A 26,379-nucleotide genomic window follows, 5' to 3' on the forward strand; every position below is an offset into this window, starting at 1 on the left:
ATACAGAAAATATGCGAGCATGCCTCATGTGCACTGGCCTCGCCTCCCATGTTGACGTGGCTCTTCCCTCCAGCAAGGATGTCTTCCTCCCTCGGACCACCGACCCCTAACTTCCTCCCAATCTCTTCCTATTCCTTTCCTTCGAGAGAGACGAAGAAAAAGGGCGAGCTTCCTGGAGACAGAGAGGGACAAAGCACGATGCAGCCATCCCTTTTGAAGCCCTACCATCCACCCTGCCTACTTCGAGAGAAACACATCCACCCTCGCCTGCTTCGAGAGAGAGACAGAGAGCACTATGTATAGATTCCCTCCACTTTCATGAGACGAAGAGAAGAGAGAAAGGCTTTACATCGACTTAATGATCGAGAGAGACCAATAGAGGGAAAAGACTCCAAGTCAGAGAGAAAGGCTTTACATCGACTAATGAAATGATCTAGAGAGAGACCAATTGAGGAGAAGACTAGGTCAACCAAATAGCAATTTCACACTGGTTGAGTCTATTATTTTGTTTTTCGAGCCTAGGTCAGAGACGAACAAGTTCGTTTCTGAGACTTAAACAGATAAATGCTTTTGTCATTAGCTTGAGTCTATATCAATCTAAGAATAATGACAATTTCACTAAGCCACTTTTACCTCACTATTTCACTAACCACTTTTACCTCACTATGGGTGGCAGAAAGGTGAAAGGTAGTGGAATAATTATCCTCTTTTACACACCCGACTTAGAGGAGAGAGGCTTTACCGAGAGAGAGAGAGAGAGAGAGAGAGAGGCCTTTTGTGGTCAGCAATGGAGGTCTGCCATTGCACCTACTCCCACTTTTCAAAAGAAGAAGAAAAGCGCCTTTAGTGATCAGCAATGGAGGTCTGTCATTGCACCTACTACCACTCTTCAAAAGAAGAAGAAAAGCGCCTCTTGCAAGTCCTCATGGGCAAGCAAGGCTCTACGGTTATGATCTATACAACCTACTGGGAGTGAGCGACCCTTGCCTCGGTTGCCCCCTTTAACCCTTTTGCACACTTCCCCTTCATAGCTTCCTGTCAACCTTGCTTTTGCGCTAATTTGCAAGTTCTCTCTCTGTCTCTCTCTAGCACGTTAAAACATAGTACTTACAACCTTTGAAGTTTCTTTGCATGATGGCAATTCCCCATGCAAAAACACGTTGTGGGTGCTTCTTGAATCTTGAGCTCGGCAAAAGTAGTTACCTAGGTTCAAACTCCACATAAAGCATTGTGATGCGAATAAGGTGGTGGACACTGGAGGTTGTTTCACAGCAACCGGGTTGGGAACTCCACTAACCCTTGACCCAGTTTGCAACTTGGTTTTATGTTCACCTGCTCATGCCAAGAGAAAAGACAAGAAGGGAGGCTTCTTAATAGATTTTATGCATTTCATGTTTTTCTCCATAAGAACTGCTTATTACCTCCCCCTGTATTCTTTTGTCCTTTAATCTAGGTGAAAGGATTAGGTTGCCATCAAGGAGCGAGCCTTGCCGGGACAGCAAATTACCCAGTACAATGACTCAAAATCTTGAGTAATCATGGCACCATGTCGCACAATAACATAAAACATGCAGTTGTTTCGTGAGAGAGTAAGTACTTGCAAGGCATCCTAGGATAAGTCTAGGAGACTTAGTATCATCGCGAAGTCCCCTCTCTCTCCAGAGTTAGGCAACCTTCACATATGAGAGCTGCACACACACCATATTGAACTCCATGACACCCTATCTTTCAAAAACAAAATATATACAGAGGCTCTGTCGAAAGTTTACATAAAAGTTTTAACTACGAATAATACCTTGTTCATGACAAAACTAATCATGATGCTTTTGAAGTACCAGAAGCCAAGTAAAAAAAGATAAGCTTGAAGCCAAATTCATTATTTGTTCCATGAGCAACCGCTGATAGGCTATCTCAAAAAATGCATGAAATGGCACATAGTAACAATAAGGTACTTAATGTCCTGTCCAAATAATTTGTACATTATTTGTTGCCTGAATATATAAATATAAAAAAAGGGCACAAATTCCTGGCTGAATATGATTAAATGAAAAAACAAAACGTACTATTGAGAGCTGGTAGGATTATCTCCACTGTCCGCTTGATGCTGCTGCTCACGACTCTCTTTGGAAGGAGATGGAGTTTGCCGGTGCTGACGTGGATTCTCTAAGTGCAATGCTGCGTTGCCGTAAGCATTCAGTGCAGCCAGGGTGCCGAGGTGGCCTTCTGCGGTTGGCGGATAGCCCAGGTTGGCCGCGGAGGACGGTTGAATCACCATGGACGGGAGGGCCACGTGGCGGAGATGTGCGGTCATATTACGTGGCGGGACGGAAGAGGACGGGAAGGTCCAAATCTGCTGTTGAATGTCGGGTGTGTTGCCAGATGTGACGACTTGAGTGGTGAGGCCGACATGAGGGCCGTCCATGTGGTTCTGATGTGAATGAGGGGAGGGAGCGAACGGAAGCATCCAGACTGTACTTGGCATGTGACCTGGCGCCCACATGGCAGCAGCTGCAGCGTTGGCGGGCAAGGGAATGGGGGTTTGTTTTGCTGTGAGAGGAGGCTTGCTGACGTGGATGGCGGGGTCCGTTCGGGGTCTTTTGTAGCTGGCTTCTTGGTTGGCGGACGCCGTGGGCCGGGGAGCAACGTGGGCGGGCCCTTTCGTCAAGCCTGCAGGTAGGGAGCCCGGCCCCTGGGGGAGGATGCCAGTGCTCGCCATAGCAGAGGCTGGGAGTGTGCCCGTCCCCGTTGCCGCTATGACGGCCGGCTCCGCTTGTCTGAGTAACCATTCTATGGTCTCGCCATCCGACTTGTGGCCCAGCTCTCTGGTGAGCTGGAAAACTCTGGCCGCACACATGGCCGGCATCCTTATCCTCCGGCCCCTCCCGTCCACTTTTCTATGCCTATCTTTTGTAGAAGACCTCCTGGGCGTGGCCTTTTTCTCAACGATGGCATCTGCCCCCTTTTCCTCTTTCAACACCATTGCCCCACCTGCTGTAGCCCTCACCTGGTGCTGCTGGTGCTCCTCCTCCTCTTGCCCTATTACAGCCACGGCCATTGCCAGCTTCGCATCCACCTGAGCGGACCTCGCACTCCCTGCTATGGCCTCCGCCATCGCCTGCATCAACGACGACTGACGTGGATGCTGATGTGAATGATACTGCTGCTGACGTTCATTCTGCTCCCCCTCTTTTCCATACACTGTCATCCCCCGTGATCCTACTGGAAACGGAGACACACGTTGGCCGATTTCGGATTCTGTCGCAGTCGTGTCTCTTTGATAATGATCTGGCTCTGATCGAATTGGCTGCTGTAGCTGACTCCATTGATCCATGTCTAAAACCGTGGGACTTAGTAGGGCAGCATGGTCAGCTGCCCTACCTTCTCCAGCGTTGTAAGCACACCTTAAATAATGTTTTCCCAAGGCACAACAGTCTTGACTTCTTCTGCAACCACTTCGATCCTCCTAACTTCACAGAAAAAAAGGATCATGAACGCCTGATCTAGCCAGCATCACGACAATAAGACCCTAGAACTCTCTTAAAAGGGACGCAAGGCTTATCACAAGGTATCACGGAAAGTTCTTGCAACACGTGTGCAAGTGCAGTAAGGTAAGGGATAATACACAATGATACTAGCAAATTGATTCATGAGCCTACGAAAACACTAGAGGTGCAAAAAATTACAGCAAAGGGCCCACTCACCTGTGCGGAGCTATGGAGGAGGAGTAGCTGGAGACTTGATCTGCCTCCTTGGGATGTCGAGCTTGGGCCCGCTAGCAGCCGCTTTTTATTTGTTGCAGATTTTGGGGGGTAAGGGGCGGGCGGGGGGAGCTTGAGCGAAGATCGATCATCGGCCCACTCTAAACTCTGGAGCCTACACAAGGTGCCAGATCTGCAAGTTATCCTTAGAGGAAGCAAAATACATGTAAAACTCTAGAGAGGTGGGGGTGGGGAAGCAAACGAGGAGACGCAGCATGTGGACGGCAAGGATAGCCAGATGCATTGAAATTCGCCCCACCCTCTTTCTCTTTCACACAGCTTTGCACACTGCAAGCGATTGGAGCGTCCCCGCATGGCCCGCACCCATATGCTTTGGCGTCTTCTTCTACCTTTGTTGTAGAGTCTAGACCGGTCATTGTAGACTGCGCTCACTAGTAGATGGGTGGGGTCAGAGTGTGGTGCAAGTGGACCCCGCATCTGGGGCGGGCCAGGCGCGTCCTCCACTTTGATCCACAATTTCAAAAGGAAAGCTGCTCAGTGTGCTTCTAGCCTGCAGGGCCCCAGCAGCAAATTGAAAATTGCATCGAGGAAGCCTTTCCTTGCAGCCTGCAGTGCTGCACGCCAGCTAGCAAACAAGCAAGCAATGATAAACCTCTCGAGTCTCAAAGTCTTCAATTTCTTTTCATCTCCCCTAAAGAGGTTAAACAAACTAACCGCCTGTGTACTGTATATGGTGTTTACGTTGGTATATATGCAGGGTGTAATGTACAAGGCCACTTCTAAAGCTCTACAACTTCTACCTTCTAACTTCTAAGTTACCCTTCTCGAGAGTCGAGGGTATTTTTGGGCCAGCTTAAACGGTTGCTGTTGCTCAAATCGGCTGTGTACGAGCCTCGAGGACGCCCTTATCTTCAAAATTTTCAAAATAACTGCGCCTTCGGTGGTACTGCCTCAATGCGCAGAGTTGCGCACGAGGGCTAGCTACTTCACGTCACCCCATTTACCTCTCAGTTTTCACCCCGGATATCTAGCCCTGCAGACTGCACGCCGTGTGCAGCAAAAACGCCAGCCAGCCAAACTTTAAGGTAATTCGGAGAGTGTCCTCACTGTGCTGGCTAATTTATTTATCCCGCCCTGGACAATTTTCAAACTGGGCCCCGTCTGGGCGCGTTATGTTTTAAAAGTCAATGGGGCAAAGTGAACGTGTGGACCATCTGCTGACGCTGGCAGCTGCAGTGTAACGCGTGTAGAGCTGAGAAGGGCTTCCCATGGAATGTGTTTCACACGTATGTAAAGATGCAAACCCGTGGCTTGATCGTTGCAGAGCACGAACCAATACTTCAGGTGAGCTATATTGTCCACATTGGCCACGGGCGACACCGGTGGTAGACCGTCACCCTATCAGCTACTCTAAGTAGTGTGAATTTATTTTTGAAAACACCCACCATCCTCTCTACACGTGTGCAGTTGATATCGCTTGCATGGGATCCACCTTGAAATTAGATCCACACGTGTATATTTTTGCTATGCAAGAAGATCTAGGCAAAGCGGCTACAACCAGCGGGCTTGATAAGCTATCAGGCATTGGCTCTAGCAATCGATGTCATTTTATGGCACAAGGTATGGTGAGGCAGTGGCTCTAGCAATGGATGTCATTCTATGGCACGAGGTCTGTAAGGCCCTGTCAGATGGGACCATTAGCTGCAAAATCACTCGTTGGTTGCTAACATTTTTTGTGTGTTGGATCAAAAAGCAACCTAGGAAAAAAAAAAGCAAACGGGGGATGGAGTCCAACACCATCATTTTCTGGCATCTCTAGTTTACTTTTTAACCTTAGTTTACTTCTTTTCCCTAGTTTACCCGCAAAAAAATTCTAAGTCAGACGTCTCGAAAATCAAAGGGTTTATTTTTGGTAAACGCAGCTTGGGATCAAACCTAGGACCTCTAGCTTAAAGAGCTAAGCTCTAACCAATACACCATTACCACCACATTGTTAGCCCTCTTTTTTATTTTAACATACGTAGTTTAAATCATAGGCCCATAGTTTACTGCCCTTGTTTTCCCTAGTTTACCCTCTCCTCCCTAGTTTTCCCTCTCCTCCCTAGTTTCCTTTGTGGGTTTAAGCTCTCCCTGGTTTACCTTCCCTAGTTTACCCTCGACGACCCGTAATTTACTTGCATGCAAGGCCTAGTTTATTTGACATGGTAGAAAATTATGGTGGCCAACTGTTATCACTAGTTTACTTTTTTTGTCGATCCAACATGGTACAGCCATCGTCCCCCTAGTTGACTTTTTTTCCTTAGTTTACTTTTTGATCCGACATGCCAATAATGGCAACGAATCGCGCGTGATTTCACTATCATTGATCCCATCTAACAAGGGGTCTTAAAGACCGTGTGCCATATAGTGTTGTGGGGGGAGGAGGGGGCTCCTACTAAGTCATGAAACGGGTTCACACATTTGCTTATGTGGGGACAACACCACCACTACTACACCATCTTCTTCTTTTTGTGTATGGGGACACGTGCTAAGTAGCCCTCCGAGTCCCGAGCTTTCGACCCAAACAATGCTCAGCAATGATTTGGCACATTTTGTTAGGTTGTGCACAATCCGTCGACAAGTTTTTTTAGAGGACCAATTGCACTTATACATGGGAGCATGTCCTACGTTGGTGGTCCTACAAAAGTTGTTATCTTGGACCTCAAATTTCAAAAGTGCTACGATATATTTAAGTTCCTTTAACAAACGAGATGATATTTGTGGAGTATTTGTGCAATGACTTTCATTTTTTTCATGGGGACAAACTCTAAGCTATTTTTAGTCTGACTAGATGTTTTATGATGAACGCACAACATGGCCAACTTTATAGTAGAAAGGTACTCTCACTAGATGTTTTATGATGAATGCACAAGATGGCCAAATTTTGCATCGATGGTGAGGACTTTACTCGAAAGTTACAATATTGCTATTACGCCATTTTCCCACAAGCAAGTTAACTTGGCTAAATGCATTTATTGCATCTTTATTATATAGTTTCATCCTCACATTGAATGTTATGGCCAAGTTTTCTAAGCAACACTCTAACTATGCTACCTCTAACAAAAGCTCATGGTGGCCAAGCTGCCACCACTGATGATTTTACCTAGGAAAAACCTATTGGACATAAGCTCTTATAGTATGCCCCACTAGGTTTTAAGAGCAATTTGATATTCACACTTGCAGCCTAAGAGCTCGTGAGGAATCTACGTATCCTTTTTTTTTGGCATTGGACAAAGGTTGAAACTTTTATGGCAGTCTCTCTTTCTTTTCTTTTCGTGACCAATGAAGGTTGTAAATCTTGTAACAATATAAGCTTTTAGAGCTTATACGTTTTAAAGCTTCTAAGCTTTTACTAAAAATAAACATTTTAAGCTTATAAATCTTATTCATTAAGCTTTTAAAAACAAGCTTCTTCACGGCTATAAGAGAACCGCGCTATGCATTATTGTGAGGGAATCGAAGAAGAAAAAGATCGCCACCCAGCCTGTCTGATTTCGCAAATTGCTACCTGTCGCATCGCCTGTGGATGGAGAGGAAAGATTAGAAATTAAATCCTTGATTATGCTATAAAAGCTTGGGCTTCTCTCTTGATTAAGGCTTTATTCCATGATTAATAGCCTGCAAATAATCATTAGGAGAAATATGGACTCTCCATTTTGCCCCTTAAGGAGTGAATAAAAAAAGATTGGCCTGACCAATGAGAGAGCTGGGATTCTAGATCCATGTAACATTGTCATATCTTTGTCCAAATCTCTTAAGACAATAAAATAATAGAGCCCATATCTTAAAAAAATAGAGAAATGTCAGATTCCATATCTTTCATGTCAGATGTACCTTGTGGTCTCAGCACATGGAAGTTTGAAAATCGAATTTTATTTTTTTCAATTTTTTATGTTTAACTTTTTACTTTCCCTCCTTTTGCATTTCATTATCTTTTCATTTTTTCCCTTTTTTTTGGCGTAATTCAATTTTCCCATATCTTCTGCAACTCTGGTTCTTTCTTCACGAAAAATTACAGTCATGTTGTTCTACACCATAGCTCTCTACTCCTTAAATTTCATCTCATTTGGACAAAACGTCTGTGAGTTATGCGTGTTTTCTGACATGAACTTTCTCTTCTCTGCACCAGTGCAAAATTACTATGTCAGATGTTACCTTTAGGTAAGATTGTAGAATTACTGTGTCTGTTGATTGTTGATGGTTTTTATTCATAAGTACTTCATTGCAAGACACTGATTGTTGATTGTTGATTTTATGTTTTTATGTTGGTTGTTTGTTTTTAATGATAGGTACTTCATTGCAAGACAAACTTTGTACATTCGCTTCAAGTATAGGAGGTGGAAACTTCTACGAGGGGAGTGGCTCAGCTTGGACCAAGACATGCATGCATTCAACACTCATTGATGTGAATATTCTTTGGGAGGGTCATGACCCTTTTAGCGTTAATGTAGAAAGTCATTGGCCCCTTAGTTTTCTGAGGCAAGAAATCCAACTCATGTCCAATGATCCCCCTTGTAATTTTTATTTTAAGTTGGATGGTAGGAAGGTTGGGAGTCGAAGTGAACATTGCAAAACATGCAAGCAGTGTGTTGCTCCACACATCCTTGAAATTGTAGAGTCCATGTAATTCTTATTCTTTCAATTGAATACTAAAAACTGTTTCTCTAAAAGTGTTGTAAATTTAATTTTATATCATTTTCATAAATTATAGTGGTTTTTTAAGTCTACTGTGTTTCGAACCCATTAATATGTAAGAAAATAAAGATAAGTATACGTAAGTATAATTTTAAATATAATTATAAATAATAATATAATTAATTATCCTAGAAATATAAATATGATTTATGATTTCTTATATTTTAATGAAGTGTCATTAATTTTAAGTCTATGGATATAAGTATAAAAATAAAGATAACTTTAAGTATATATTTAAGTGCAAATAATAATATAAGTAACTTTGTAAATAATAAAATATAATAATAATATGTAACAAGAAATAGAAGTATGATTTATGATTTATTATATTTTATTAAAGTTTTCTTTATTTACTAAAGTATAAACATAAGGTATTAAAATAAATATATGTAATAATATGTAACAAGAAATAGAAGTATGATTTATTATTTATTATATTTTATTAAAGTTTTCTTTATTTACTAAAGTATAAACATAAGGTATTAAAATAAATATAAGTTTATAGATATTTTAAGTACAATAATAAACATAAGTATAAATTGCATCCGTCCAGTCTTACGAAACCCAAAGTCATGACCCACCACTAGCTTCATTGAGTGCCATCACCTCCTCATGAGTTTTAATGAAATAAATATTACTCTATTAAAATTTTAATAAAATATATATTATTTTATTAAAGTTTTAATGAAATAATATATAAACTTATATTTATAAGTATAAGTAGGGTTTATTTTCATTCACTTCTATTGTATTCTCTATCTCTCACTTTCTATCCACCTTGCTTGTTGGTCCCTTTGCGCCTTCACCATGGCTTCTCATCACATGATGCGTTCGCACACACAGTGGATGAGTGAAACCCGTTACGGTCAGATGTGGGACCAGATTTACCGTAGATTTTGTCAGAGTGTTGAGCTAGAGAATATATTTAGGACTCTAGAGCCCGATAGCTCAATGCTTGCATGTTTTTGCGCGGGATGTGATGATCACATTTTTTATACTTGACTCCACTACTCAGTGGATACCCCTAGAGTTCCTCTTCTCCATGAAGAATGGTGACAACCATAGAAAGGTTGTGCAAAGAGCACTTGCACATGTCCCCCCCCTCTTCCGATCTACCTCTGTGCCCCTCACTTTTGAGGAGCCCTGTACATGGTGATAGAGCGATCCCTGGGGCAGACCCGTTTGTCACCCCATCCAAAAGAAGAAAAGAACACTTTTATGTAGTAAAGGAGGGAAGATTGTGAAGGGCAATAGTTGCACGAAGCGATGGATAGAAGATTGGATTGTGTGTGAGCTGGACGTCGAGAAGAGAGTAGAGAAGAGGAGAAAAAAAGGGTCGAGAGAGTGAGTAAAAAAAGCCAAGAGACTCTTGGGTGAAGCAGTTCTGTAGAAGTTTGTTGTGACTGTTTTGTTTGAGAAGAAGATGACGTGGGTTTTTATTTGAGTAGATTTGAGTATGCCTAGAGCTGAGGTTGCAAAGGTGAGAGGGTCTTATAGGAGGTGGGTCCCCTAAGACCTCTGGGGCTGCAAATCTATTAGAACTTGGACTAGCTCAGAGTCTTATTCAACAATTCTCTAGACTGTTTATTGATGGTTATCTGTAGAGTGCAACTGCAGCTCTGGTTGTTATTTTTGGTTCTTTGTGGAGTTGAGGTATAGGGTTTTGTTGGGATAATCGAGTGGAAGTCCCTTGGTTTTGTGATGCTTTACTTTTTTTCTGTTCTATCCCCAAGTCTGAGACGTGTTGAGATTAGCTCAGTTTCTATATACATTGGAAAGTCTGATTGTGTTGGATTGATGAAATCTTATGCTTTCGTTTTAGTTGTGTTTTTTTTATGGAGTTTGTTGAAAAGAAAAACTGTGAGTTTGTTGAAAAGAAAAACTGAGTTTGTGTTTTTTTGATGGAGTTTGTTGAAAAGAAAAACTGTGAGTGAAGAGCTGACTTGTGTTGAATCAGATCTGTGTGTCAGTTAGTATGTGTTTAAGTCAACAAGTTCTACAGAGGTATCTTGGTCTGCTATGTGTCAGAATAGGTCAGCTAAGGTTGTTGAAGTATCGGTCTAGTCTTGTTTAACACTTGTGAGGTCTAGGCTGACAATTAGAAGTCAGTCTGACAGGTTGGGCATTATTAGTGGTCTAGGTGTCAATTGAGGAACTGTCGGGTCAGAAGGGAGTCAACTAGGATCAATTGAGGCTCAGAAGGAATCAGTGAGAAAAATTAAGGGTAGATCTAGTCTATCTAGGTTGGAGAGAAGAGATTTTGAGATGGGTCTACCTGACTGCTGTCAGCAGTCAGGTAGAAGTTAAGGTGATAGTATTCCAGAGTCAAAAGACCGTCAGCAGCAAGCTATCAGCGAGACAGCAGTCAGGTAGAAGTTAAGGTAATGGTATTCCAGAGTCAAAAGACCGTCAGCAGCAAAACAGCTGTCAGTTGTGTGAGTGTAGGGAGTTGAGACCTCGTGTGGCAACAACAACAACCATGAGAATCCTAGCAACCAACATTCAACAAGGTGAGTGACACACCCCCATTTGCATTTTGTGCATTAGGCCATGCTAAATTAGCTTCTTGGTTGAGCTGTTTGTGCTTCTGAGTGCAATTGGGCGAAGATAATAGCCCTCCATAGGTCAACAAGTAAAGACACAATGACAACCATCCATGGTAGTGGATTTGTGTTGTAAGGGAAACTTGATCTTGGAAGCATGAAACGCCTTGGGTGTCTAGAGCATGCTTCTTCTCTAGTCAAAGGGATGGCACCATGTCAAATCATGGTTGTTGCTAGTCTACTTGTATGAGTGGTGAGTGGTGAGACATTGTTCAAGCATGAAGGGAGGGCAAGGACTTGCATTGTGAAAGAAGTGCCTACAATGGAAGAGGGAAATAATGTAGGGTCAGTAGTCAGGGCACTATCTACTGTGCTTCTCTCCCTCTTGGAGGAAGCCGGTTAGGCAACAACGTCTGTAGATCCCTCTCTTGCTCTGCTGCACTTGACAATATGACCAATGGCATAGAACTTTTTATATCTACTTGTGTGTTTCAATTGGGTAGAGTTTCCATGGCATCCCTTGGCATCATTGCCTTCGACACCGGGTATGCCGTCTCTCTCAAACCCTCTCCCGATGCCTTGCTCGCACCAAACTCTTGAGCCTAGCCCTCCTCCGTCGGCTGTCATGTGAAGAGTGTCGTTGTGTGAAGAGTGTTGGGGAAGACTGCTGAAGGTTCCCTTGAAATCTATAAGGCAGATGGAAGATTTGCATGCAAATTTGATGGTGAGCTCCCCATGTGTGCTCCTGTTTATTGTCTATTGGTCAGATTGTGGCAGTTGATACAGCACAGTCTGATTTGGTTAGTCCAATTTACTTGCCGATTTTCTACCCGTTGTTTTAGACTTCTTCCAAATTTCTCCGGTGTATGCTCTGTTGCTTTGTAAGCTCTGCTGCCAAGGGCACAAGCTTGGTTATTCTCTCCTTCCTGCATTGGGGCAGCCATAGGACAAGCCCTCCTTGCCTTCTCTTACCCGATCTACAAGCAACTAGGTGCAAGAGCCTCGCTTCTCTCTGGGTCAACTATGCTGCAGGGCACAAGGACCTCTTTATCTCCTCTACTCGCTCAGCTCTATATGCACATAAGCTTGAGGTGCAAGGTAGGGGCAAGAGGGCGGGAGTAGGTTTTCCATGCATATGCACATGAAGGGAGAGGTTCACCTGTGTATGCATGCAGATGAAGGGATACGATGTAGGGCTAGGTTAGTTTGTTTTTCCCACCGTTGGTCGTATATGCCCTCATTTTGCATTCTATCGACGTTAATACCTCTCTCCCTCTCTCCACGCGTGGGGCTAGGGTTCACGCCAGGGTTTTTTTTTTAACGATCTCTCTCCATGCGTGAGGCTAGGGTTGTTTCTCTCCATGTGTGAGGCGTGTGAGCTTAGGGTTCTCTCTCTCTAGGCATGAGGCTAAGGCTCTCTCTCTCTAGCCTCATGCCTAGAGAGAAACCCTAGCCTCATGTGCTCGCATGAGGCTAGGGTTCTCTCTCTCCAGGCATGAGGTTAGGGTTCTCTCTTCAAGTGAGGTGTGCAGCTCGTGTAAGCAGGCGATCTAGGTGCCACATCATCATAAATCGCCATCCAAGAAACCTAATCATGCGATCGCACTTCCTTGATGATTCAACATCTTCGATCGTGCCAATCTCACTTCTATGATCTCAATCTAACCTCACCAATCTCTCATTTTGATTCTCCATTCTTGGATCGTGGCAATCCGACTCTTTGTGGACGATTCAATTTCCAAATGATTCAATCTCTTTGATCGTCAATTCTACTTCTCAAAAATTGCGATTCGACCTAATTGATCGTACATCTTTGATCATTGCTGACTCTTTGTGGACGATTCAATTTCCAAATGATTCAATCTCTTTGATCGTCAGTTCTACTTCTCAAAAATTGTGATTCGACCTAATTGATCGTACATCTTTGATCAATGCTAGCGAACCTTGGATCGTGGCGAGATCTGAGTTAATGCAACTTGACTCCTAGATGATTCAATTTAATCTCTTTGATCATTGACTCTACTTCTCAAACCTCACTAATGTCTCATCTTAAATTCGTCGAACCTTGGATCGTGGTGATCTAACCCTTGGATGATCACACTTTCTAGATGATTTGAACAACACCTTTAACCCTTGATCTTGGATCGTGGTGGCGATCTGACTCCTGAATAATCCCACTTTTCCAACAATTCATTATGCTTCATTGTCTATCACAATCCAACCTCACGAATCTTACATCTTGAATCATCAATCTCACTTCTACGATCGTGTTTCGATCTCTTAGATTGTTGCCTTTGAATTATCCGTTTAACTTTACAAATCACCATACCCCTCAAATTGCCGATAATCTGACCTATGTTGATCTAACTTTAGAACAATAATTGGACGGTCAAAATTTTAAAATCATGGACTACACTCAAGTGCCACATCAACATGTGCAAATGCGTGTGCACGGGGTGCAAATATGTGTATTTGTTATTATTATTATTTTTATAATTCTTGATATGTTTTTGGGTTTTTGTGTTTTTTATCATTCCTAAATGAAGGTAGGGTTGCATTATATATGTACACGTGAGTTAGGGTACCATGATGTGTGCACTCAATAGTTGGCAAGGGCAAAGAATCATTTACCCATCCACAATAAAAGCTTGGACACTATCATAGTCGACTTGGATGGTGCTCTTGTCTGAACTTTGGTCTCCTAGGCTGATGTTGTGGCTAGTTACACGAGGGTGTCATGGGACCATCCTGGGGTTGTTGGATGGTGCCACAAATGAGTGTGTAAGGTTCTCTTTAGGGTTTGGCACGATGGGTAGCTCTTCTTCGATGCAAGGATAAGTAGGGCCACTGCACATGGGCAAGGTGTTGCTTATTTGCCGCTCAGGGTTGCTGCTCAAGGTGTCCACAAGCTCTTTCAACTTTTCTAAAGGTCCTGTTGGCACATGAGTCAATGTGGAAGCCGCTACTCTCTCCATTCCTACTTAAGCTTTAGAGGTGCCAGTGGAGGCATGGCTATGTGTCTCCACATTTCTTGGATTTATTGTTTGAGGGTGCATTATGTGGGGGTCTAGGTCACGTGTTTCTTTGATCTCGACACCCATATGTTGGGGTTTCCTTCATATAATCTTTATGCTTCTAGCACTTTGGTTGGGATCCAAGGAGACATCAATTTATGGGATAGTACTAGGGATTGAGGTCATTGCTTGGATCTTCTAACTTCTGGGTTTGTGCGGATGGTGAGGTGTTTGGGACCCAGATAGATAGGTTTCCTTTGTAGAAGACCTGGGCTTCTAGTAGCTTGATGGGATCCAATGGGGTTTGGGATTTGGGTAAAACTTTGTTGCTTGGATTCATGCTTGTTGGTAGATCTCCACTCATACGTAGGCTTTGGACCAAATGGTGGCTGCCAAGTCCTTGCATGGGCGTCATACTTTTATGTAAGCATAGCACGTGGGTTCAACAAAAAGGGTTTTTAAATCCCATTTTTATAAATTTTTTACATATAGAAGGGTACCATTGAAAGGGGTATTTACAGATTAAATAGAAAAAGGGTGTGTTTTATTCTTGAACATTTTATAGATAAGGGATTTTTTAATCAGGCCTTGAACACAGGTGATATAGAGAGTTTACATATAGTGAACCCCCCAAGAGAGGTTACCTGGGGTGGTGGTTTGTAAGTGGAGGAGGACGAGGCTTAGGATGTTGATAGGTTTGGGGTGCCCTCATCCACATCAGGGGTACGATAACCATTCCAAAGGGGAGGTTGAGCGTTGTGGTCCTCTTTCACCACATGTTACAATCTCTTACGATTCATCCCCTCTCGAGATGCTATGTTTCAATGTACTTGCAACAGGTCACATAAAACTTGCATGATGTAAGTTTAGATCCAATAAAATACTTTGCTTCAAAACAATCAATAGTCAGAGAGTGGGAAATATTTACGGGGATAATGGCTGGTATAGATGGTGCGAGGCATGGGCAAAATAGCAACATGAGAAGTTAAGTCAAGAAATATTTAGAAGTCAACAAGAGTGCAACATGAATGCATTAGCAAAATAGCAACATGAGAAATTAAGTCAAGAAATATTTAGAAGTCAACAAGAGAGCAACATAAATGCATTAGCAAAATAGCAACATTAGAAGTTCAATTAAGAAATATTTAAGATGTGCATTTATCTCTACTTGTGCATCATCCACCATGATAGCATTAGCCTCCCATGAAGAATTGAAGACCTTGGAAATCCCTTAGCCTCCCATAAAGAATTTAAGTCTAAAATGTGACCTTGGAGATCCCTTAGCCATATCTCAATACACATGCTAAAAACGCACGATGTGGATATCTAAGCTTCCATTCCAATGTGCATCAAACATAATTATAGAATCAAAAACTAGTTATTGCAATGCAGCAGGTGAATTTTGGCAGCGCAGACAATGTTTACACAGGTATTGCTGATCTAAGTGCTGCTACGGTAGTCATAGAAGATACTGTTGTGTTATAAATTGCATATAAAAATTATCTGTTTGTAAGTTTCTGGTTGCTGCAGAGAAAACATGTCTGTCAGAATCAATCACATTTGTAGTGAGAAGCTAGACAAGAATAACTTCTATGCTTGGAAGTTCAGAATGACCACTTTCCTAATGGGTAAAGAATTTTGGGACTATGTTGAAGGAGACAATGGAAGCCTCCAGAGTTGCCTAAAGAGAATGTCACTCCAGTAGATGTAAAGACATTTAAGGACTGGAACTGGGGTGCAAGGAAATTTATGTATTGGCTTTCAATCAGTGTCACCACACGGACACAATGATAGGACACATACAGGATGCCAACACTCCAACAGTTCTATGGTGAAACCTAGTGGAGATATTCTAGACCAACATAGAGGCAAGGAAACTGCAACTAAAACAAGAGCTACATATTGTGGAGAAGAAAAGCATGTATCAATGAGTATGCTTTAAATATCAAGGGCATTGTTAAATCCCTTGGATCTATCAGTGTATCGGTGGAAGATGATGATTTAGTGAGCATCTATGTGAATGGGATTTTAGCAAGAAGTACAAGCCATTCAAGACCTCCATTGCAATTAGAGAGAATGTTTCCAACTTTCGGGACTTAGCGTCTATGGTGAAGAAAAGTCTCTGTGTGGGTGAGGACTCTTCTTCAGAGAGAATGTTTCCAACTTTCGGGACTTAGTGTCTATGCTGATCATAGAAGAAAAGTCTTTGGGTGAGGACTCTTCTTCACGAAGAAAAAACATATCAAAATAGGCCTTCTACTCCAATTCAGGTAGAGGCAAAGATAGAGATCGTGGTCGAGGCCAAGGTGGTGGTGGCCGACATAGAAACTAAAACTACGTACACAACAATAGTCCAATGATTCACATCAGTAATAATAATCATATAGAGGTGGAAGATGTCAGTCTGGCCGACATAGAAACTAGAACTACGTACACAACAATAGTCCAATGATTCACATCAGTAATAATAATCATATAGAGGTGGAAGATGCCAGTCTAGAGGCAGAGGGAGCCAAAGGGGCCGAGGTGGTTGGCAAAGAAATCAGAGTGCAAATAGCATAGAGTGCTATTATTGTGGCAAACAAAGGCACATGGCAAAGGACTTCTTTAAAAAGAAGAATGACATTAAAAGTGAAAAGTTGTAGCAAGGTACTATACATCATCTAGTAAACAAGGCGGTGATGACAGAAGTGAGCAGTTGTTTGTGATACAACACATGTTTAGTTCCAGAATAGGTGATGTGTCAGGATCTAAAGATATATGGTATGTGGATTCAGGCACCTCTAACCACATGACCATTCATGGTGAGTGGTTTAGAGACATGCAAAAAGTGGAAAAACTAGGTTATGTAGAAACAAGTGATGATACTGTGCATCCCATTGCGCATGTTGATAAAGTCCCATTATCTATACAAGATGAAAAAATGATGTACTTGGCAGATGTACTTCATGTTTCAAATATTACAAAGAACGTGGTTTTTGTTGAACAGATGGTTGAGTAGGGTCTACAAGTGAGGTTTAATCCTCGAGGAAGTTTTGTGGAAGACTTAAAAAATCAGTATCGCTTGGTTGCAAAGGGTAATGAAAATGGTAATGTTTACTTTGGATGTGTAAGAAAGCCAAACATGCTTTCCCATATGAAAATCATGTCAATGCAAGGCCATTAGATATTATACATTCAGATGTATGGGGACCGACCAAGACTACAATAATTGTAGGTTTCAGGTATTATGTTGCATTCATGATGATCACACTAGGAAATTATAAGTTTATTTCATGGAGTAAAGTGAGGTGTTTGTTCACTTTCAGAGATTTAAAGTCTTGGTCAAGAAGACAAAAGGTATATAAATAAAATACGTGAGATCAAATGGTGGGGGAGAGTATTTCTCTAATGAGTTCAGTGATTTCTTGAGAAAGCAGGGAATCAAGAGACAGTTTTTATGTAGGTACACTCCACAAAACAGAATGGTGTTGTAGAAAGAAAAATAGGCACATTGCAAAAGTGGCATATACCTTAATTTCTAAAAAGAATATGCCACATTATTTTTGGGAAGAAGTAGTAGCAATTGTTGTGTACATTATGAATAGGACACCCACTGTGGCTATTCATGGTATAACACCTGAATATAAGTTTACAAGTATAAAACCAGATGTGTCTCACTTGAAAGTTCTTGGGTGTATTACATATGTGCATGTTCTTGACTAAGTGAGAACAAAGTTAGATCCAAAGGCAAAGAAATGCATCTTCATTTGTTATGCTTTGGAACAAAAAGGTTATAGATATCATAACCCTACCACTTATGAGATACAAGTAAGCAAAGTTGTCTTTGATGAGATGAGTGTTGATATACATTAATAGTGAATGCATTAGCATTGAAGACAACATAAGATATAGATGTAAGAAGTATTGATGCTGCACCACATGTAGAGCACTAATCATAGGTGCTTAGTGAACTTGGAGAGTCCTTTAGTAATGGATCCAATGTTAGTCCATGGTCAAGCAAGTTGAGGATAGATGTAGGTACTAGAGGACTTGAAGAGTTTTCTAGTAGTGGATCCAATGTTAGTCCATGGTTAGGTAGGTTGAGGATAAATGTAGGTACCCATGTATCATGTATAGGGAAAGAAAAGGTAGACCAACCTCTTTTTCCTGATCTGTTCAATAGTAGGTCACTCATATGTGGATGGTTACTCTAGTGGCTCTGAGCAGAGCCTTGATGTGAGAAGCTTGGCATTCGTTCTATGTAAGTATGGCATGGTAGGTTGTAAGCCTATTTTAGTTTCATTGGAGCAGAACACAAAGCTTTCCACAGATACAGGTGAGCTTTTGGAGGATAGTGGGTAGCTTGATCTACATGACCATTACTAAGCTAGACTTGAGCTATGCTGTTGGACTTGTGAGTCAATTTATGTAGGTCCCTCTAGGAAGCCACACTTACATGTGGCTAGATGGATTCTCAGGTACATAAAGTCCACAATTGATTGCAGACTTTTCTATGAGGCTGGTACAAAGATATAGCTACATGGGTACACAAATGTTGATTAGGCTAGTAATGTCACAAATAGAAGGTCTACCAATGCTTTTTTATTTTCATTTGGGAGTACTGGTGTGAGTTGGAGCAATAAGAAACTGCCAACAATTGCTTTTTCGAGTACGTAGGTAGAGTATAGAGATAGTGCTATGGCAGCACCTCTATACTTGTGAGTGCTGGTGTGAGTTAGACTTTTCTATGAGGCTGGTACAAAGATACAGCTACATGGGTACATAAATGCTGATTAGGCTAGTAATGTCGCAAATAGGAGGTCTACCAATGCCTTTTTATTTTCATTTGGGAGTGCTGGTGTGAGTTGGAGCAATAAGAAACCACCAACAATTGCTTTTTCGAGTACATAGGCAGAGTATAGAGGTGCTGCTATGGCAGCTTGTGTGAGGTAGCTTAGTTTTAGAAGCCACTTGGTGGTGATATGCAACTACATGGGCACACAAATGCTGATTAGGCTAGTAGTGTCGCAAACAGGAGGTCTACCAATGGCTTTTTATTTTTATTTGGGAGTTCTGCTATGAGTTGGAGCAGTAAAGAAACTGCCAACAATTGCTTTGTCAAGTACATAGGCAGAGTATAGAGGTGCTGCTATGGCAGCTTGTGTGAGGTAGCTTAGTTTCAGAAGCTACTTGGTGATATGGGTGAGCCCATGGATACGAAAGTTGTCATTTATTGTGAAAACATGAGTAGCATACAATTGGCCAGTAACCCAGTATAGCATGCTAAAATGAAGCACATTGAGGTACATTATCACTTTCTGAGGGAGAAGGTTCTAGTAGTAGGTGATGTAGATCTGATACATGTCAGTAGAGAGGATCGGGTGGCTGACATCTTCATGAAGGCATTGGGAACAGAGAAGCTCCATAAGTTTAGGAGCTTACTTGGAGTGTAGTGTGTGGAGTTGAGCTTGAGGGGGAGTCACTCATAAATATGTAAGCGTAGCACATGGGTTCAACAGAAGGAGTTTTTAAATTACCATTTTTACACATTTTTTACATACAAAAGGGTACCACTTAAAGAGGGTATTTACAAATTGAATAGACAAAGGGTGTGTTTTATTCATGAAAAATTTACAGATGAGGGGTTTTTAAATCGGTCCTTAAACGTACGTGATATGGACGATTTACATATAGTGAACCCCCCGAGAGCTCTCCTTCTCCCCTGCATTCTCTTTAACTAGGATCTAATACTGTATAGTGTATGGTGTAGGATCTAATAGCGTATAGTGTATATCATACATTGACGTTCTCCTATTATCCTTAACTCTATTTATTGACTTTCTCCTTCTCCACAATGTTTAGTAACACCAACACACCCTGAAATGTCACATGCAAGCTTCATTTTGCCCACGTTTTAAAATATTTTGTCAGGATTTTAGCTCTTCCACTCCTTCTTAAACTGTTGTATGCACATGAGCTCTTCTCTACCTCACCTTATTCACTATTATATGCATATGAGATCTTCTCTACCTCACTTTCTTGCACCACTTTACATCACTTTTGCTCCCTTTTCATTGAGCATGAGATAGCAGGAGGGGTGTTGGGGAGGGGGGGTCTGGTGGTTCAAGCTCATATGAGGAGATTGTTTTCGTCATTCGATTGAAGGAAAAATCTATTTTGTGGGATATTTATCTACATTCAAAGACTATTCTTTCATTAGGAAAAATTTGGACTCAAATTGGGCCCTTTAAGGATTTGTACACATTCTCTCTCTATAAAAATGGGCTCATGGTGAAATTTTTACAAATTAACTCAGAAGTGAGCAGGGACATTTGGAATCTACTCTTCAAGACCTTTCCAATTATACATTGCATGATGGGCAATTTTTCATATTCAAGAAGTTCCCAAATTTGGTGATGATGTGGCATTGCCGGCGAGGAAGAGAGGAATCAGGTATTCTTTGAAATTTCATACGTTTTGGATATGGTGCTTGAAGTAAGTCCCTTTTTGAATGAATACAAATAAAGCCATAAAAAATCCCATTAGAGGGGTAGTTCCCCAACCAGGAGCAACTTTTCCGTTCACGTGCCATGTCATTACCAAATTTGGGAACTTCTTGAATATACAAAATTGCCCATCATGCTATATATATCATTGGGAAAGGTCTCGAAGAGTAGATTCCAAATGTCCAAACTCCGCTCACTTCTAAGTTGATTTGCAAAAATTTCACCATGAGTCCATTTTTATAGAGAGAGAATGTGTACAAATCCTTAAAGGGCCCAATTTGAGTCCAAATTTCCCCTATGGAAGATTAAGTGAGGTATAGGCTTCAAGGATTAAGTGAGGTAGAGATAGACTATTCTTTGAAGTTTGAGTGAAGTAGATCTAGGCTTCAAGGGTTAAGTGAGGTTGAGGCAAACTATTCTTTAAAGATAGAGTGATGTAGATCTAAGCTTCAAGGATTATTTATGCAATTGTGTTATATTTTGTAAATTTATTAATCAAAGTGAGTTGGAGTTTCAAAGCAATGGTATTTTTTTTAAAAGGAAAATTGCACACTACCTATAATTTTAAATTTTAAATTAAAATGAGTACCAAACAAGTTCCTTTCATCCACTTCGTCTAATTTAACACCTCCTGTTCCATTAAGGTACACTCTCTTTCTTACTTTCTCCTTCTTCTTTTTTGAATTGTGCAAGTTGTAGTCATAGTTGTGGCATTTCACCTAGATGTTTTAGAGTCATTATGTAATGACTCTTTTGTGATGATGTAATGGTCACTCTTTTCTCAGGTTTTGAGGCCTAAATTATGAGGGTAATAGTGAGCATTGTAATGAAAATTCTCCATAGTTTGGGATAAAATCCAAAAAATAAACGAATGTTATTTTTGTTTTTTAGAAAGGGTGAACCTATATTGGGCCAAAGAGCATGTTTGAAAAGGGGAAACCATACAAAAGCTAAATTCTTCATCTTTTGCCTTGATCGGTTATTGGGGGGAGAGAGAGAGAGAGAGAGAGAGAGAGAGAGAGAGAGAGAGAGAGAGAGATCACTATGTGATCTTTTTTGAGATTGTGATTTGAGCTTGCCAACCTAGACAATCCCATCAGCCCATCAGATTTATGCCCTTTGAAAATCACTTTAGTATAATGTCATTTTGATAGAACCCAATGTTAGCTGTGAGAAGTTGCGACTCGCGAGGTGTATTTGAGATGGCCAGGATGTCTAGTGTGTGGTAGTTAAGTGGACGAGCATCTACATGAGCCCTTATTTGGATGAGATTTGATTTTTAATCTCCCTCTCTCTCTCTCTCTCTCTCTCTCTCTCTCTCTCTCTCTCTCGATGCTAGATGATTAAAGTGTTTTGTTTTTTTTATTTTCAAACATAATATTATTTATAAATGTGTATTTCCTCAATTAGTATGCAATGTGACTATTTAGATGAATTACCTTTAATTTTATGCATGATTTTATTTTCCTATTATATTATTCTTAGGCTGTAGAGTAGACTCTACCTTTCAGTGCCATCACCACACGAGTTCATTAGTGGTACATATTCAAGATAGGGCCATGATATTGGTTGGCTTTGCTATTGTATGAATTTTAAGGCATTTGCTTTAAAATAAACATAAATTTTAAGGCACTTGCTTTAAAATAAACATAAAGTAAAAACTTGTTGTATTGAATTGCTCTAAGGCATTTTTTTTGAGCAAAAAACATAAGATAAAAACTGCATATGTTGTTCGTTAGAGCTCGGTCCTTTAGACTTCCAAGTTCCACATGTTATAGTTTAAACAGGCTCATGATAAAAATCAAGGTGTCACCAGTTGTTGCCCTTCGGGCCCTAGCCCCCATCCCAGCCACCTTCTCTTGTAGATTCATGTAGCCCATTGGAGCAATGTTAGAAATAAACTTTTTTTCTAACCAGTGAATAAAAGGATAACGTTCAAGCTCAACCGGCTTTTATTGGAAAAATGTATAGGTTAATCGATTTTGAAACTAAAATTTCAAAAACGCGAATCTTTAAATTCACGAGTAATCTCTTTACTCGTTTTCGACAGGTCCTCCTTGAATCTCCAAACTGCATGCTCAAGCCTCCCAATTCCTACCATGTAGGAGAACCATGAAGCTCCTCCTTTATATAGTATAGAACAGACTAGGCAAAATTACAACCAATTTTTTAAAAAAAAATTGGGCCGTGGAAAATTAAACTAATGGACGGTTTTTTTTTTAACACTGCATTGGAGCCCCACAGCTTTTACTCTCTGGTGCCGCCCCCACTCATGGACAACTGGCATGGCAGTCCGGTTTGAAGTTGGAACAAAAATATCATAATTCTTAATCGTAGCTATTTGCACAAGACATATGGTTGAATTTCTCAACGCGGAAACATATTCCATCCTAACGCCAAAAATATCATAATTCTTAATCGTAGCTATTTGCACAAGACAAATAGTTGAATTTCTCAACGCGGAAACATATTCCATCCTAACGCCAAGAGAAGTTGCGTCCTCTAAGTTTTACCTTTTCTGCTCAATATGTTTCCTGTAGTTATGTGGCAATAGTAGAGCTGGCAGCTTGTGGTCTCCATCTATACAAGCCGTCCATCCTCTACTATTATATGACTAAATGTAGGAGTCCTTTGGCTTTGATGATCATGGGTTAGTATAATAGGTCCAAACATTTCCTCTTTCAATTCTTGGCTGCTTCAAGGAAAAATTTATCTCCTAACATCAAACATGCATAGGAAATCTCTTCCCATCTACGCTCCTATTCATAATAATCATAGATGGGGGTTTTGCTAGATGCACGTCCAGGTGAGGTTGCCGTAGCTGTTGGCAATGCAAGTGTTGAGGTCAATGGTGGTCTGGAGGAGGGCGCCGGCGGTGTCAAAGCAGTCGGCCTGGAGCTTACTGGAGCCGCTGAGGCTAACGCTTTGGCAGGATGCGGAGAAGCCGCCACCGCCGCTGCTGCAAGCTAGGGTTCCGTTGTTGTTGACGATATGCTCGTCGAGGTCGAGCGACGAGGTGTCGTAGCCGCCTTCTCCGTTGCCGCAGGACGCTTGCAAGTCCGGCCCAACGTACTGCTCGTTGTTGCATGATTGTGAGTAGCCGCCGGAGCACTGCAATCATGAATATTGCAAATGCTTCATTGCCTATGAGACACAATACATATAATAAAGAGAGAGAGAGAAAGAGGGACAGATCATTGTCTGCGTCAATAGCATTAGCGCCGCTGAATTTAATCATCAGCAATACTACTGCCCTCAATTAGATGATCATCAGTTGATTTATCATCTTCAGCTACCTTAATGGCTAAAGATATGGCCACCAATATGTTCTCATGAGCTCATATATAGCGTACCCCGTCAATGTTTCGCATTAAGCAGCTGAGGCAAACCAAAAGCACTTCAAGTAGCACGGCTACACGAATCTGAGGCGCAGGGCAAGCGCTGGATGGCATGTTAACGCTCACGGGTGAAATCTTCGATCACGTTGTAAGTGCTAAATCTCTGAATACAGATTCAAAAGTTACCTAGATCATCTAGATCAATAGAGGGCTCTTTTGTGAACCCGCAGTGGCCCTATGGAGGGAGAAGAAGCCAACGAACTTCTTCGCCTTTCGCACGTCTCCAACAACGAGTGTTGAATCCATCCTCTTCCACCCACCGACTGCTTCCACAAGGTTCTAGACTCACCGTTAATATTAACGGTGAGAGCAACTTCAAGGTTATGGTTCATCGCATCCTTGATCCAGCCAACGAACATACGTGGCTCCGACATAACTCTCAAGAACACAAGTCAAACACTGCTGCGGTGGATCTTATCCTGGATAGAAAGTTGTAAATACAAGAACATGACTCCAAACTTCCGTTTGAAGGACTCAAATATAAGCGACATAAAACTAACGGCATACTATTGCTTTTTCAAAGCCTTCCCTTTTTCTTTTAGAGGGTACATTTTTTCCAACACACTGCCCTCACACTCTTCACCACATGCAATCACCCTTCAAAAATCTAAGATCATTGACAAAAGAGATCTCTTCAAAATTGGCTTCCCCTTAGAAGTTTTATCAAATAACGGGGGCCCCGGTTCAATGCCAATGAGCTACGCGATGGGGGCAGTTTGTGTGAGCCGATGGAGCAAATCCACCTTCCCCCACTACAGAAGATTATCAAATAATAATGATCACTCACACCATTGTGATAATGGATTATGGGCTATGCCATATGGCATAAGGCATGTATGATGTATCATGTGCCATGATGTTTGGACCTCGTTCATCCATGATCAATAAGTTACAACTTACAACATGAAGTTTGAATGTTTGAACTTTGAACCATGAGTCTCATTAGGAATTACAATTTACAAATTTACAAGTTACAAACTTACAACCATAGATATCATATGGCATATAGTATATTATATATGCTAGTGTGTGTGTGTGTGTGTGTGTGTGTGTGTGTGTGTGTGTGTATAGCAAAGTAAACCCTTGATTTAAAGCCACCTATATTCTCAATCGTTAATCTAAGGTATATTTTGACATGTGACTTTAAAATCAAGGTTAGTCCATAATTTGGACCCTTAATTTTAAAAAAAGCTTATCGCTTTCTCAACCACAATTTTTTAATTTCAACCGAGAATTTTACACTACAAACCATTTTATGTGGCCTTTCAAAATGACTGTGTGGACCTTTCAGCTAGTGTCTAAAACTTGTAGACCTTCGCACAGTCTACACCTATAATATGCTGCTTTTTGCTACATAGTTGCATACAATTATAGGGCCGAATAAGCCTTATGTGCCTGCTAACATACTAGAAACCTAAATGGGTGCATACACACTCTACGACCTCCATTAAGTCTCCTTCACATCTTGTTAACATGCTACCTCTAGCACAAGATAAATCATATTGATTGGTTGTCTTAGATAGACCTGTCTAGTTATATCAGGGAAGAAGACCCTAACAGTCTTAGATAGACCTCGCTAATTATATCAGGGAGAAGAAGACCCTAATAGTATCAAGGAGAAATTGATAACCATATTTTTAAGATATAGTATGGTAGTTTGATAAGAAAAAGACTTTAAACTCTCAAAGAATAAGTGTAGCTATTGGCAAAATAGTGAGTATGTTAGTGATGTGTGATGCTAAATGGTCCTGCTCAAAGTAAACTAGTTAGTGACTTGCGCACTCAGAGGGTTCACCTCTAGGAAATTTTATGTATCATATGCATTCAAGGGGTATTTTAAAAACCCCTTACACTTATATACTTTTATAAATAAAATGACCACTTTTTCTTCATAAACCTACGGTTTTCTTTCAAAATTGGTTTTAAAAACCCCTCTTGTAATGTAATTCTATAACTTTTTTGAATTAATGTACCCCTCTTAATGAATTCACATGCTACACTTACATATTTTTAGATGAACCCTTGCGCATTGCTGCTCCCCTTCACACTCAAGGGAGGCAACACAACGAGCTCCCACATGGTTGTACCCTTGCCTGTCTATGTGACAGTCCCCAATAGAATAGTGTGGATAACAGTAGGGATTAGCTCTCTCTGTCTCTCTGTCTCTCTCTCTCTCTCCCTCCCTCCCAATTGTCTCTCTCTCTTTCCCTAACTCTCTCTCTCTCTCTCTCTCTCTCTCTCTCTCTCTCTCTCTAGCTCTCTAGCTCTCTCTCTTTAACGCTCTCTACCTCTCTCTCTAAACTCTTTAACAATCTCTCTTTCTCTCTCTCTACTCGCCCTCTCTCTAATTTTCTCACCTCTCTCTCTCTCTCTCTCTCTCTAACTCCCTCACTCTCTCTCTAACTCCCTCACTCTCTCTCTGTCTCTCTAACTCCCTTACTCTCTCTCTATCGCTAACCTCTCTCTACTTCTGTCTCTAACTC

At 41.2% G+C, this 26,379-nt stretch overlaps 2 protein-coding genes across 3 annotated transcripts; both read right to left on the minus strand.

Annotated features, from left to right (window-relative positions):
- Positions 1 to 1,846: 1,846 nt before the first annotated feature.
- LOC147615156 (uncharacterized) lies at positions 1,847 to 4,824 on the minus strand. Of its 2 annotated transcripts, none has more exons than XM_086779164.1 (2): positions 3,702 to 4,824; positions 1,847 to 3,467 (listed from the first exon to the last, which is right to left on the minus strand). In XM_086779164.1, the coding sequence occupies exon 2, from the start codon at positions 3,329 to 3,331 to the stop codon at positions 2,063 to 2,065; it is 1,269 nt and encodes a 422-aa protein (XP_086635290.1). In that variant the 5' UTR covers positions 3,332 to 3,467; positions 3,702 to 4,824; the 3' UTR covers positions 1,847 to 2,062. The 2 variants fall into 2 exon arrangements, with proteins under 2 accessions (XP_086635290.1, XP_086635289.1); XM_086779163.1 differs by having other exon boundaries at positions 1,847 to 3,463; positions 3,702 to 4,818.
- Positions 4,825 to 22,856: 18,032 nt separating this feature from the next.
- LOC147615157 (uncharacterized) lies at positions 22,857 to 24,768 on the minus strand. Its single transcript, XM_086778892.1, has 2 exons — positions 23,852 to 24,768; positions 22,857 to 23,609 (listed from the first exon to the last, which is right to left on the minus strand). The coding sequence occupies exons 1-2, from the start codon at positions 23,948 to 23,950 to the stop codon at positions 23,289 to 23,291; spliced, it is 420 nt and encodes a 139-aa protein (XP_086635018.1). The 5' UTR covers positions 23,951 to 24,768; the 3' UTR covers positions 22,857 to 23,288.
- Between the last annotated feature and the right edge of the window lie 1,611 nt (positions 24,769 to 26,379).

Source organism: Cibotium barometz, chromosome 40 (assembly GCF_041138505.1).
Source record: "Cibotium barometz isolate CiBa-2024 chromosome 40, ASM4113850v1, whole genome shotgun sequence".
NCBI classification, from domain to species: domain Eukaryota; kingdom Viridiplantae; phylum Streptophyta; class Polypodiopsida; order Cyatheales; family Cibotiaceae; genus Cibotium; species Cibotium barometz.

Coding starts and splice junctions, on each gene's coding strand:
- LOC147615156 (XM_086779164.1), bottom strand. CDS start 3,331: ATGGATCAATGGAGTCAGCTACAGCAGCCAATTCGATCAGAGCCAGAT.
- LOC147615157 (XM_086778892.1), bottom strand. CDS start 23,950: ATGCCATCCAGCGCTTGCCCTGCGCCTCAGATTCGTGTAGCCGTGCTA. Junction 23,610..23,851: donor TAATGCGAAACATTGACGGG/GTACGCTATATA, acceptor TCATGATTGCAG/TGCTCCGGCGGCTACTCACA.